The 15,647-nt window shown below is 30.5% G+C and overlaps 1 protein-coding gene across 3 annotated transcripts; it reads right to left on the reverse strand.

Annotated features, from left to right (window-relative positions):
• Positions 1 to 467: 467 nt before the first annotated feature.
• LOC107421954 (uncharacterized) lies at positions 468 to 9,972 on the reverse strand. Of its 3 annotated transcripts, none has more exons than XM_016031318.4 (8): positions 9,088 to 9,971; positions 4,613 to 4,715; positions 4,448 to 4,513; positions 2,858 to 3,031; positions 2,664 to 2,760; positions 1,115 to 1,248; positions 928 to 1,047; positions 468 to 834 (listed from the first exon to the last, which is right to left on the reverse strand). In XM_016031318.4, the coding sequence occupies exons 1-6, from the start codon at positions 9,644 to 9,646 to the stop codon at positions 1,126 to 1,128; spliced, it is 1,122 nt and encodes a 373-aa protein (XP_015886804.2). In that variant the 5' UTR covers positions 9,647 to 9,971; the 3' UTR covers positions 468 to 834; positions 928 to 1,047; positions 1,115 to 1,125. The 3 variants fall into 3 exon arrangements, with proteins under 3 accessions (XP_015886804.2, XP_015886803.2, XP_024931525.2); XM_016031317.4 differs by having other exon boundaries at positions 928 to 995; positions 9,088 to 9,970; XM_025075757.3 differs by lacking the exons at positions 468 to 834; positions 928 to 1,047 and having other exon boundaries at positions 2,865 to 3,031; positions 9,088 to 9,972.
• Between the last annotated feature and the right edge of the window lie 5,675 nt (positions 9,973 to 15,647).

Genomic DNA, 15,647 nt, shown 5'->3' on the forward strand with positions numbered 1-15,647 from the left:
TTTCTTGTTGACAAAAAACTATCTGGTGTCATTAACACTAACATCTTGCTGCATCATTTTCTAGACAAAATTTGGTGATCTTTGTATGCTGAAAACAAAAAAAGGGAAGAAAAATGCAAATTGGGAATTATAACTATGAAAAAAATTAAGAATCACAATTTATGGAAAAGGTTCTATAAACCAACATATCTAATAAAATGATTTTTAATAAATACCATCTTCACTTTTTAAGTAGGCATATCTAGATGTAACTAGACCCCAAATTTAGATATCAAAGATCCCTTTTTTTTTGTTTGGGGGGGGGGGGGGGGGGTTAAATAGTGGTTTATGGAATAATCTTATGTCCAAGTCTATCAACTTGGACCATTTTTAATTGAAAAAAAAAAATTAGAAAAATGTTAACAAACAAAACATACATTCCTCTCATATACATATATATATATATATATATAAACCACCATATTCGATAGATTAAGACTGTCATAGCGTCATATTTAATAGGCTTCCAATACTGTTTTTCATACACAAACCCACCCACAAAATTCATTTTTGTAAGAGCCACATCATGTTTTCATTTTCATCTTCCATGGCACAGAAACAAGTGGACAAACATAGCGAAAATGCCTCAACCAATGAAGCTAAAGGCCTTCAAACTACTCTTCCCTTTAAACGACTGATAATTTTTGTGTTTATGGTACATGTATGACACTAAATATAAATATTAAAACATTCCAAGGATTCAATTATACTATAAAAATGTTTTTCATAAATTAAAATATTCTATCATCATCAGACTGTAAAATCACTCTTTCAGACTGGGGTCAAGGTTCATATCTGTGACATAATGGAAACGCATCAGTTAAATGAGTAGCGCTGAAAAAATGTGCCACGTATGAAAATTGAGACTGACAGTACCTTGGAACTCACCATGAATAGTGATTTGGAAGGGCACAACCCTTTACGGAAAAATTGTTGAAGTCCTAGTGCTGCTGATTCTATATGGCAAAAACAATGCATGAAGTCTATCAAATTCTCTGATCAAATACCCTGTAGTTACTGTATTAGAAACCACTTAAGCAGGGCTGGCATGATATAATAACAAAGTTGACCCTACCTAGGATGAAACTAACGAAACTCGTCATGGTACTCGTATTCATCTTCTTCATCACTGAAAATAGCACTGTAGAAAACATATGGGTTATCTATCATCTCAGTCAGTGTCAGACGCCCATCTTTATCGCTATCCGCCTGCAAGAAAAATCGATACGATGATTTGAGGAGGAATTTATTTCCTTGTCATTATGTTATTATTCACAACAAATCAAAGAACGAAAATGAATAAAGCTGACAAATAGAGGAACAATCAACCTTGTTGTGTTAACACTAAAAAAGCTATCTAATTCGGATTCCGATGAATTTGACAAGATCATGTAAAGATTCAAGGCAATTATTTAACGTTTTACAGGGGCAACTTGATATAGCAATGCTGCACATAAATAAAAGAAATTGGATAGTTTAAATTCCCACCTCCAATTCAAGGGATTTTGTACTGAACTAGAGATTTTGTCACATTGACAGGAATTGAAATGCTTTTCCCAAGAAAAGCAGCAATTGGGAAAGCACCCCAAACATCCCAAAATAAAAAACCTTCTTAGCTAGGAACTGATAAGTTTTTCAAAAGTCCAAATGCAGAAGAAAAATATGTTATTATTGAAGGTTTTTCCAAAATTGCCCATCTCCTATAGCAGGTGCTTAGATCAAGAGTTTACTAGGACATATGCATAAACAATATGCTTTAGATGACAGGAAGCTCCCGAGAAGATGGTAATTTGAACCTATGTTACTCAGACTCTTCACGCTATCCCACCATACCCGTGTCGAATACTTGGACAATAACAAGAGTATGTGGGTGTTGGATACTCCCAATAAGTGTGAAAACTTTTAAAAATAGACAGATCCGACACACATACCCACACTCAACACTGACACCCGAATTCAAGCAACAAAGATTTGAACGTACACATTGTAAAGAGGTGGATAACTTGTACCAAATACCCATCGTGACTTAGATGGCATTAGTGACTTTCATTTAAGAAAGTAAAATGAAGTAAACCCACATTGCAATTATACTGATCTCCAATAATCAACCTCACCAAGTGGACATTATAGTATATGCATACACTATGCTTTCATTCAATTAACAAGTTTCCTATCTCCAGTAATATCGATTTAAACTTTTCAAAGGAGAGGGAATGGTGTATAGATAATAGTTTCTTTGATCCATGTCATATAATAATATTTTCATGATTCTTCCCATTGATATATTATTGTTGGAATTTAAACCAAGCCACTAAATAACAAGCCTTTACATTCAGAAAAAATAGACCTACTATTCATATCAGTAACAGCGCAAAATATACCCCCACTGCAAACAAATTAGCTTATCTAATCAAAATTTGATTTAAAAATGGACCTACTATTCATATCAGTAACAGTGCAAAATATACCCCCACGGCAAACAAATTAGCTTATCTAATCAAAATTTGATTTAAATATTAATCGATCTTACCAAATTACATGCATATCCAAATGGCATAGCAATCAAAAATTGATATACTAGTCAACAATGAAAAATAGAACTAGTGTTCAGGTAAAATGAATACCTGTCCTATTATGTAATCTGCTTGCTGTTTTGCATAGTAATGTTCTGATGGATGTAATTTTCCAATAATAGGTAGCAATTCTACATCTGACAAGTATCTGAACAAGTAAAAACAAGGTCGAAAATAAGCAATAGTACAAAGGAAATTCCAAAATCATAAAACTTATACATGGTAAAAGATTTTTTAACAGGTACCCATCACCATCTTTGTCAAGCTGAGCAAACAAGTGTTTAGCCGGGATCTCCATTGAATCATCAGAATCATGTGCAGAATTGTGACTTTCATCATCATAGTTTCTCACCAAATCAAATAGCCCATGAAAAAATTCTTTGAAGTTAATCTTTCCATCTCTATCTGTATCTCTTTCTCTGAGGAAGCAAAGAGACAAGTTTTAAAGTTAGCCAAGCAGCAAGCTAAGGAGTGCACTCACAAGAAAAGTAAACCAAAGATAATTGAAATAAGGGAAAGGTGAAACTATCGCAAAAGAGGACACTAAAAGAACTCACCAAACAAAACTGAAAATGGAAAGGTGAAACTATGGCAAAAGAGGACACTAAAAGAACTCACCAAACAAAACTGAAAATGGAACGTAAATTGATCTTATGGAACTACATTAATCAAACTGAAATGTAAGCAAGGATTTATGCATGACTTTTTTTTCTCTATTTTCGCAATAAAATGAAAAATCTTACTCAATCAAAACCAACCATGGCCTCAGAACATTTAAGTTTGGTAACCAAAGGAATTTCATAATATTGTCATCAAACTCTACAATGCATGATCAACTTTATCTAAGTTTGCTGCCCCATTCCCCAGAATATTGCCTCAATACTTGATATAACTTCTAATAATTACTTTATCTGACTTGCCTTGTCAGAAATACTTTATTGGTCTTTTATCTTATTGTAATTGATGCTAACTGCAGTCTATAAGGAGCCTGAGTTTTCAGTCACCAGTTACAATCTAATTCAACACCACAAAATCTGATTTATGAAAAATATTAGGCGATACAATCCACCATAATAACTTTGGTGCATTTCAAATGCTTTATGGTTAATCACAACTTAACTAAGATGATTTATCACCACCTCAAACTATAAATTTTGAACTTAAATATTATAGTACAGGTAATTAACATTAGACACAGTTTGGCACTGTAAAGCTGCCCCTATTAAATGAACATGTCTTATACACCAAAACTTACCTTAAAACAGACTGAAAAACGAACTCCTTCCAACAATTAACTTATGCACTATTTGGTAGATTAATATATGAACATACTGTCATGCATTTGCATAACTATGATATAGGAACAGTATCAGCAGTTAAGTTCATCTGACTTTTCTTTAGAAAACAATCTCATTTCTGTTTTCTCCACTGTTGATGCAGGACCAGGAAAGAACAAGGAGAGAAAGGGGATGAGAAACAGATGAAGGAGATGAAATATATAGAGATAACTATGAGGGAGTAATGAATCTATAATAATCACCAATAAAACTTTCTTGTCTATCTCTGGTAACAAAGAACATATTAGTTAAAACCTAAGGTAATAAAACTTAAAAAAAAAAAAAAAAAAAATCTATTTTAAAACCCAAATTAGTACAATATCCTAACATACTAAAAGCTCTCATGAAACTTAATTATTATATATATAAGCTGGCTTGTTTTGCATCAGTTGCAGTACCATGTGAAGAAGAAACAGTAGCTAAATTCTGGAAGTACACAAAATTTACTACAAAAAATCGAAGCCATCAAAGAATAGATACAGATGAAATTCATATCACCTTACTTCCTCCTTGCACAACCAATGAAGTAACTTTGGATTTTTGCTGTCAGCTGGATGTAGAAAGCTAGCCAGTTGTGAAAGAATTAGGCATCAGTATCGATGAAATATGTAATTTAAGAAGTTTTTCATAAAAAAGAAACATGCTACACAAGTAGAAGCTCACTCATTAAACTCAGTTATATTTAGGAGGCCATCTCCATTTGCATCTGATGCATTAAAATGCTCTTCTTTCCACCAACCCATATCATAGCCAAATGAATTATTATCTGTTAAATAAAATAAATAGAAGTTAGCAACTGCCACAAAATACATAAAAAGTAGGTTAAATCGTCTATAACAAGATCAATGACCAATTAAAAAAATCCATGGCCGCCCTAGCTAAGTCAAAATGACAATTTATCATTATGTGTGCTTGTGCATGCACAAAAGAATGTGTATGCAAAGATAGTATATTGTATCTCTTACAAGCAAATTATTGTTGTATGTTTAAGAAAGGGAATCTTTTTAATCTTATGACGTAGTACTCATATGAGTCGTCAAACTAAATCCTAGGTGCTAGGTAGGACTCGAAGCATCTCTTCTTAAGTTACCTGGCTTTTCTTGTTAACAAAAGGTCCAAAATCGCTAATATATTCATAACACTTCATCATGAAACAGAAAATCAGATTGACATTTTTATTGCCAACTTCAAACCGAAAATGTGCTTGCCCAAATAAGGAAAGACCTAACATCATTTCATGCTCTTAAATTCTAAAAGCTTCAATTGCTAGGAATTGAATCCAATTATTCAAGTCAATAACACAAACAATATACTTAACACTCCACTCACAAGTGTATACCCATCCAATAAAGGGACAAAGATTGGGTTTTGCATGTGCCACACAACAAATGAACTGATATGCTGGTAAGTAGGATATGAAAACAAGAAACATACATAATTAGACTCAAATACAATGTAAAAGTGTCATTAGTCCCAAAAGTGTCTATTATAAGGGGGATTCATACGAATATCAAGGTTTAAATATGGTTAATATTTTTCCTAATATGACAAACTTGTGATAACAAGTTAAATGTTCAAATCGATTTTGGGTGCGTACGTCAGTGTGTTCACTCATTTTTTGTTCTTCAGAGAAAATATGGATTTGTGATACAGATAGAATATGTAGATGGCATAGTGATCTCTAGGAGTCGGTGGGAGGGGGATTGAGCTAGTAAACGCCACTTGAAGAAACACTTAGATATTGGCATTCTAAGTTACTTCTTGGATATAGAAGTGGCTCACAGAAAGTAGGGAATAGTGTAATCTCAGAAGTAATGTGTTTAATATTTTTAGAAAAAGACCGGTATGACAGGATCAAAAGGTGCTGAGACTTCTCTGGAACAGAGCCTTAAATTTAATGGAAGTAAAGGTGGAATATAGTGATAATAAAAGAATAGAAGTCCAGATGGCAACCTATTAATATCCTATTACCACAACAATAAAATCTGCATATGCGATAAGTGTAGCAAGTCTTTAAAGTATCTCAGATGTACTACCAACAGTGTGGGTTACTCAGATGCTAACTGGGTTGAATCTTTCACAGACAGGAGATCAATTACAGGTTATAAACTTCCATTACGAAAAGAAATATTACAGCTTATACATTTGTTTCGGTAGCTTGGCAACTTGGAAAATTAAGAAGCAAATGTCGTGATAAGGTTTAATGAAGAAGTTGAAAATAGGGCTACAACTAGCAAACTCTACATGTGAACTTCTGTGTATCAAGAATTTGATGCAGGAACTGTAGTCTATCATCATAAGTCAATGATCTTAGATAGCGACATAATTAAGCTTCATCCATCCCAAATAATCCAGGAATTTAAACATATGTGAGTGGATTGTCATTTATGAGTGAAGATGCTATGAGAAATATGTTACCGACTTCATATTCACCAAAGCACAGGGAGTTTAACTACTTCTGTCCTAAGCTAGGACTGTTGAATAGATGTGTCTGACTTCGAGGAAGTGTTACTTGTGATTTATTATTAAGCATATTTAAGAAAATAAACTTTTTACAATCTCATGAATTGACTCATACATAAATATTTGTGTGCCTAGTCTTTTTTTAATACTTTGACTATAGATTTAAATAAGCTGGTTTATATTCAATAAAATTTAAAAACAAGTTTTCAGTAATAAATTTGCTAAAATAAATAACTATAACATTTAGGTATGGTTTTTTCACTAAACATGAGATTGGCTTAAAGAACACTGAGTTTGTTAATAATCGGTGTCAAATTTGACATAACGATGGCGCAAGTATCAACAATCTAAAAAGATACAAGCTGAAAAATCTAAAAATACAGTAACACAAGATCCTCCAATCTTAGATATTTTAAAGAAAGGAATTATAATAAGTCATTAGCATTATAAGACCGAATAATGTAGAAAAGTGGCAACAACTGTTAAAAATATATCAAAGGAAAGGGATACCAGATTTTAAAGCCTAAGCTTTAACTTGGCATTGCCTGGTAAGTTTGGAATCCTTGGAATCTCATATGATCCAAGTACAAGAGATATCGGGCTTCTTTGAACCCAACCATGTATTGGCATAGCATACTGCATACATTCTAGAAGCTAACCCAAAAGACAAAGTTTATGCATTAAATGGTTAGTCTAAATAATATATGTACTTAATTTCACAAGTTCATGCAAGATAACTACATTTTAATGTCTAGATTGATTTTTCCAGATCAATTATGTATCTTTTCACTTATGTAATCTTTCCAGATCAATTATGTATCTTTTGGCTTATATATCTCTTTGTTCATGTACTACATTTCTACATAAACAGAGTAAGATGAAGAGGAAGTTTATTATTTTTCAAAAGAATCTTCTATCAGATTTTGATTGATGCATAGCAAACCTAGGTGCGGTGCAGCCAATTTCAAAACACAAGGTTTAGACAACCATGATCTAATACCATCTTAAACTATCAATCCCAAAACTTTAAGCTTGAAAAATATGGGTCCAACAATGTATATCATTCCAACACATTAACAGTTATATGCATCAAATTGAATGGATTGAAAGCACATACTGATTGCCACAATGTACATAGAAATATAGATATAAAACTAGGAAACTAGCATAAACTCAAGTCCACTGTCAAAACTGTATCAATATACCACTTTATTCAAGTCACCAGCCTCACCATAATCCTTAGAAAACTAGTAGTTCCTCGGGGGTCATGCATTGCTACTACACATTATTAAAACCTAATGCAGTCTCTTATCCTAAACTTGAAAGGGTTCTAACAGCATGAGAGTAATTTGCATATTTTGGCTCTCGATCTCATAGAATACATGGATTGCCACTAGAGTTGGTACTTTGCACAGTCTACAAATTACCAGCCAACTGAGATTACTCTTTCATTTCCAAATATCCATTCAACATACTAGTCTAATCCCCTTAAACTATACAAAAACCTTTAGAAACTATGGCTGGCATCACACTAACATAGGGATTGAAAAGGAAAGGGCAACCAAAAGGAGGAGGTCATCCTTTGTTAAACAAGGAACTATGCGAGCATCCACTACCACTACACTCTATAATGCTCAAAGTTAAAAAAATAAAAATAAAAATAAAAAAAATAAAAAAATAAAAAATAAAAAATAAAAAATTAGAGATAGGGGGAACTTTGACCTCAACCATTAATAGAATACCCCTAACCAACCCAGCCATGTACTTATAAAATCAACAAACAATTTCTGCGACATTCCATTGAGCATCAAAGACACTGTTTATAACCAAAAAAAAAGAACTATAGATATAATCACATAATTAGCTAAGGATAATTTCCTTTAGAATCCTCATGACCTCAAAAACAAGAACAATACTGCAATCTTCATTCTTCAGCATAATTTCCTTCAGACCTTGCCTATATTTCAAATTATCAGTATCACTACAAACCTCAAATATTGATAGTTACTTTCACTCACAACTTCATATACATGCTTTGCCACCTAAACATAGACTACAACAAATGACAGGACAGCATAACAAATTACAGAACGATGTAAACTTATCATTTATCTCCATCTTCTTGTTTTCCCTGGGACAGAAAGCAACCAATTTTATGAACTCTCCAAAACAAAAAGTGAACTCAAAGACACAAGGGCAAAAGAACAAAACAAAGCAAATCCCTCCCGTATTGTATTAATTAAATGATAACAATAACCAAATCCACTAAAAACTACTAAAAAAAATGCATCATAAACAATGAAACTTTTCTTATACACAAAAGTACTCTATAAAAAATAGATCAAATTGAATACTAACTTAAAAATAAAAATTAAAAAATTTAAAATTAAAAATAAAAATAAAATAAATAAATAAAATAAAATAAAAAAAAAAAAAAAAACAACAACAACAACAACGACAATAGAAGGCATTGATTTAATGAACTCCCCAACATGTTAAGTGAACTCAAAAACAACACAAGCAAAAAAAAACAAACCCCCAATTGCATGAATAACTTTATATCACTTTCAACAACCAACTCTACTTAAAAACATATTCATATAACAACCCTGCATTGTGTATTCATTAATGCTATCTATATAAAAACAAATAAAAATTGAATCTTGCATATAAACCTGCATTCTGAACCCAACTTGGGGGATCATACTCCGAAAACGAAACAAACCCATCATGATTCTTATCATGGAGCTCCATCTCCCTCTCAGTCCTATGCATAACCTCCTTCTGAGCCTGCTGCAAGGTCCAATCAGTCAACTCGTACTCACTCACAAACCCATCATTGGGGTTCACATCGATCTTGGGGAACAACAACACCAACCTGCTCGTCACATTGAACTTCTCCTCATCATTCAAGTAGTCCTCGGCATCCATGAAGTCCTCCCACTCCGGCTGAGTCTCATGGCCCGGAGCCGGGTCATGGGTCACCAGTTCCGGGTGTGAATGCTCCAAATACTGCTTCTCCCACTCTTTGTCTTCACGCCGCCGCTCGATGTCGGCGACAAGGGGATCAAAGGGTATGTGGTCGTGGTGGACATGGGGGGAAAAGGTGAAGTTAGAGCGGAGCTTCAGGCGGCGATGGCGATGATGGCTGTTGGATTTGTTGGGAGAGTATGAGATGAGCAAAAGGAGAAGCAATGCTAGCGTAATGTATATGATAATGGAGGCTTTTCCCATTTTTTTTTTTTTCTTTTTGTGGGCTTTTCTCAAATTTGGAAGATTTGGGGATTGTAGAAGATTTAGAGGTTGGGAGTGAAGAGAGCAAAAACCCACCTCAATAATGGTGTCGAGATGAGAGTGAGAGAGATATTGAGGTGGTGGAAATGGCGGTTTTAGAGAGAGAGAGAGAGAGAGACAGAGTGAGAGTTGACGATTTGGACTAAGAAAGAGAAGAGGGAGGAAGGAAAAATGGAGGCTTTGAAGTTTTTGCAGATCTGTTGGAGATTTTGGGCAGTCCCATGAATCTTTTTCTTTTAGTAGGAAGAAAATGGTTTAATTAAAATGTTTAAAGTTTTGATTTTTAATTTTGGTTAAAATAGATATGAATTTTTCACTAAACTTTATATAAAAAAAAAAATGTATAATTGAACTACTTTTTTTTTTTTTTTGGGGTAAAAGTTATAATTGAAGGTTGTTAAATTATACCAAATTTAGAAAGGTAATTCATTGTTCTAATTCATCTTTTAGTTTTTTTTTTTTTTTTTTTTTGGCTAAAATCGTCTTTTAGCATTTTGTTATGTACTTTGAATTATCAAAGTATTCTCTTTAGTTTTCCCAGGAAGAAGATTTTTTTTAATTAATTGTGTAATATGGTTTACTTTTTCTTTTTTTTTTTTTAAGATTTTGCAAAAGTATAAGAGTAATTTTTTATTTATCAAATTTTTTAATTAAATTTTTAATATATGATAAGTGGACAACATGTTATTGAATTTTTCTTTCATAATTATAGGACATTAATAATCTATCAATCACTTCTATATCCCATATCAAAATTTTTGCTATAAATTTAATATATGTACCATTGCCCAAAGTATAATACTTGTTCCTCAAATTTTAGGCACATACATAGGTAGCAATTATATTGCTTGCTCTTTTATATATATATATATATATATATATTTATAATAGAGTGGGGGGATTTGAATATAATACTTGTTTTTTATAATTATTATTTATTTCATTAATTATATATTAAAAAAATATCATTCTGAAAAATGAAATATGAAATTTAAATTATAATACTGCATAAAAAAATTTTAATGCATCTTCATGAAACTCTCTAGATGCTTTCATATAGTCAACCCTCAAAACATTGTTCAACGAACTTTTTATTTTAATCGGTTTGGTTTTCCAAATATTGAATTAATTTTTCTATTTTAATATTATATTAACATATTTGAACACAATATATATTTTTATACTATTATTATAATATTTAATAAATAATTCATATAAAAAGAAAAGCAAGTTATAAGTGTAATTCTAAATGATTAGTTATCCTTTTTATATTATTCATTTTAAAAATATAAACTTTTAATATTCTGTTTCAAACTATATTTTATTCTAACTTTTTAAAATAAAAAATAAATTTTGCTATCGAAATGTAGAAAGTGAAATCTACTTTCTATATTCAAAATTATATAATCTAATTTAATGTTGGAATCAATTCTCAAACCACTTTCATGTTTTAATTACTATTTTTTTATTATATCTTTTAATTATTAATAGTTGAGAGAAAATTCAAGTAAATAATGAGGGAAGCAAACATAACAATAAATGTTTATAAAAATAAAAAATAAAAAAATATTGTTAGAAAACATTTTAAAATTATACTATTTATGTTAAAAGATGTTTTTTATTACTAAGAAAATGCTTTTTATTTTAAAAAATTCGTTTGGAGATATTCTAATAAATTAATAAATATTTATAGAAAAATAAAATTAAAAAATATAAATAACTTACGAGTTTTTCAAAAATTCATTATTATCTTAAAAGATGTTATTTATAATGAAAAATTTACTTCTTATTTTAAAAAGTACCTTTGAAAATACTTTTATATAGAGAGTAAGTTTAACTATTTATATTTGAAGAATCAAACTCTACTTCTTGTTTTAACATTTCAATTTACAAAACACATTGAATTGTTGAAAAAGAGATGATAAAACAAAAAAAAAAAAGAGAAACTTTTAAAAGAATCTGTTGGATATGCTTTGTACATGGCTTGATTAAATTTTTAATTTTATTGTTAAGGAATTGAATTAACACAAAGCAACTAATACGATAAATTCAAACTCCAAATAGGTTGGAGAGAACTATTCAAATATTGTTGTGCAATCTAATTTGCTGCCCAATTTGTAGACCTCAGGAGATACAAAGTTTTCCAAAAATAAAGAAAGATACAGTTAATTTGATATCATGTACTAAAGTTTGGATTTTCTAAGGACAACTAGAAACATCATTAATAGCTTCAACAAGAATTTGATTGCCTATTTCAAGATAAGAAATACCTAATTCTTTGGCAATCAAAACTCCATTTAAATCAGCATGAGCTTCAATGGCAATCGCAAAACTATTATACACCCAAGGAAATGGATCAGATGGTAAGAAGTCGACGAAGGCATTACACTTATTTGCAGAAGTTGAATTCAATTCCTGGTAAGTCCTATCTGAGTCTTGGTGTGGATTTCATGTGCTGAGTTCTATGGGAGAAGACGATAAGCATAGCTTCGCAATGGTGGGTTAAACAGTGTGTAGACTCTGTATGGTTATAAAGCTATAACTACTAATGGTTCACAGTTCTCTAAAATCTGGATTGAAGACAATCACCAGAAGATCCATTTTTTATTTACCAAAAAAAGTGCAAAACTTATTGTAACCTTTAGATTTTGAGCAGCCATCACATAACTTGCACAATCTCTAAACAAAATACCCAAAGCTCCTATGCCATGACCAACCGTATAAAATCCATCACGGTTTCACTTTAAACTTTCCACATTAGGTGGCAATTCCCAAGAATCCCAACACTTAATAGAGATTTTTAGCCACAAAAAAAAAAAAAAAAATTAATAGAGATTAACTACCATTAATAGGTATGCCATGCAATTGACAATGAAAGCCAAAATCAAATAATTAAAAACTAGCATCTTGTGCTAATTTAATAACCAAACTTGGATTAACAACAACCTCATGATTAAAAACCCATTTATTTACTGCTTTCCATATCTGTCAACAAGCATTTGCAACAAAAGCTTTACGATCTTCACATCTATCTCCAACATTATCTTGCCAACTAACTGTATCATGCAATCAAGGACTAAATTAAGCAACCTAATGGATAGCCATTCGCAAATTAAAATGACTCCCAAACCAAACAGCTTGAACCCATCCAAAATTATTTGTACAATCCTTACATTTTGAAGACCAAAAGGGGGGCAAAAAGCACTAGGAGCCTTTGTTGAAGTAAACTTCTTGTAGGTAATGCATCGTTATAAATAGATTCCATGAAAACAATTAACTTTTGGTTGCACTTTAATATTCCATATTGATTCCCCCAATTAAGCAGTATCATTAGAAGAGCTAACTTAATGGATAAAAATGACAAAATCATACCAAATTTAATGAGGTAATGTTTTAATTTATGTTTAGGGTTGTGCATTGAAATTTTTTGGCGATTGGTTATCAAGCTGAAAGCAATTTTGAACATTTGAAAACTTGCTCAAACCAACCGAGTATTAAGTTCATTTGTAGAGTTTTTATTAACTTAGAAGCTCTAGTTGATGGCCATAAATTTTTTTTTGTTAAAAAATAAAAATATTTAATAAGAAACAATAAGTATTTGTTAATAAAAAAATAATTTTGTAAGTTAGTTTAAAAAAGTCTAAATTTTGAATTTTTTTAGAAATTATTTTTTTAACTTCTTGTGAGAAATTAAATAAATATTTAATATAGTTTTTTTTTTATTTACAACAAAAATATTTACTAACGTTTTAATTTTTTTTTAAAAAAAATATCTATTACACAAATATTTATACATTTTATATAATCTAATTATATAATATAAATACTTTTATTTTATCTAAATCATCTAAATGGAATTTGATTCTATATCATTATTATTCGGCATTTATTATATAAATATATATATATATATATATTATAAAAAAATAATAAAAAATAGAAAAAACACTAAAAAAATAGAAAAAAAATAATTTTTTTCAAGCTTTAGTTTTTGTGATGTAACATAGTAATTACCTCCTTTCCTTTCAATTGAGAGAGAGATAGCTGAGTGGACAAAAGCATCGGATTGCTAATACATTGTACGAGTTTTTGGCACCGAGGATTCGTTTACAGATAAAAATCTATAATTAGCAGTATATCAAATAGAACAAACATTAATTATTGGCTTTTAGTTTTTGGAGTAGTTTTGGAGTCGTTTCTCATTGGGCCGAACTTTCTGGTCAAGTATTTGTTTTGGGCCTATTCTTTGTTATGACCAACCTGTATTTTGGACTTCTATACACTGGGCCTCAATTTTGGACTTCGCTTTGTGTATTTCGTAACAAAAGCTACTAAGAAAATGTTATTTGTTGGTTTTAATAACTGTTAGTTTATAATTCTTAGAAATCAAAACCATTTGTTGGTCGGTCGGTCGGTTTTTTTCCATTTGTTGTGGTTTTTTGCACCTTTCTGTCCATATCACAATTTTCTCGAGTAAAGATCTCGACTTTTATTTTTCAATCTAAATATAAAAGGAAATGTAAGTATTTTGATTCATCTATATTTAAACGGAACAATATAATCTTTTAAGAAAATGATATATTACTCAAAATGTATTTTCTTTAATTTTATTAATTTAAATATAACTTCATGGTTAAAAATATTAAAATTTTTAATTAACTTTGAATGAATTTCCCAAAAAAATACAAATAAACAAATTTTAAGAATTTGTACATTTCTTTATATAAGATTGATATATCTATATACTAATATATTTTTAAATATCAATCATTAGATTGCAATAAAAATGTTGATGATAAAATCACTTAGACATTAAAATAACAAAATAACCTATATATATACATAGACATATATTATAATAACTGTTATTGTAGAAACACTCACTTATCAAATGATGAACAACAGCTATTGTGGACAATCCGATTTATATGATTGCACATATCATACTTATATCAATTATTGACATCTATCATGTGATGGGCGAATTCTGCTACAATAGTGGTTATATATACGATTATAGATGGATAAATAAAAAGATTAAAAACATATACCCATCCAATATCGTAAATAAAAAATCTTCACAGTATTTTTAAAATATATTTGTTCATATTTTTCCAAATCCCATATAAAAAGACTTGTAAAATGGTATAGGCTAGTAGCTCATTTGATAATGTAGTTTCAAAATCTATGAAAATGATTTTCATAAATTTTGTTGTAATTTTGTTCCTTATAACTTTACAGTCTATGTAATTTTTTTTTTTGGGGGGTTAAATTCACGTTGTATGTGATTCTGAACTTCGTTTGGTTGCAAAAACTAAGAATTGAACTTTAGCATATATTTGGTCAAAAGAAAATCACAACTTTATTGAAACAAATTACCTTTTTCTTTGCTATGAAAAAGGTTTTTAAAAAAAAAAAAAAACTTTTCCTTTTTATTAAAGAAACTAAAAAAGAAAAGAAAAAAAAAATATTGGACTTTTGCGATCATGAAAAAACCGACCCAAGCTTTTCAATATGGAGGGCATTCAAACATGTCATGCTTCACAGCCGCAATTATCAAATTGCAAATTGGAAAACAGTGGGCCATACCCACATTCAGTATTGGAGTTTTGTCATGTGCTTGCTTTAGCTCGTGAGCTTTAACCATACAGTGACGTGTCAAATCATTATTGGTTCACTTTCAAGACTGGCAACTTGCACATTGAGTATGGATTTATTCACCCAACAGAAAAGAGATAATTCAAAATGAAAAATAGAAAGCTTTTTATAATTGATTGCCAAGGTTGAATATATAAAAGGAAAGTTCGATGATTGGATAGAATCTTAAAAATAGCATAATTTCCACTGTTATACTCTACTGGGAAAAAAGGAGAAAAAAAAAAAAAAACAAAAAAACAAGAAGTAAAATTTGATAACTATTATTATATTAACAGGGTCTTTA

This window comes from Ziziphus jujuba, chromosome 3 (assembly GCF_031755915.1).
Source record: "Ziziphus jujuba cultivar Dongzao chromosome 3, ASM3175591v1".
Lineage (NCBI taxonomy): Eukaryota > Viridiplantae > Streptophyta > Magnoliopsida > Rosales > Rhamnaceae > Ziziphus > Ziziphus jujuba.

Excerpts from the sequence above, each read along its gene's own strand:
- LOC107421954 (XM_016031318.4), bottom strand. The coding sequence starts at position 9,646 with ATGGGAAAAGCCTCCATTATCATATACATTACGCTAGCATTGCTTCTC. Across the intron at positions 4,514-4,612 it reads AATATAACTGAGTTTAATGA|CTTTCTACATCCAGCTGACA; the intron begins GTGAGCTTCTAC and ends ACAACTGGCTAG. Across the intron at positions 1,249-2,663 it reads CAGATTACATAATAGGACAG|GCGGATAGCGATAAAGATGG; the intron begins GTATTCATTTTA and ends TTTTTCTTGCAG.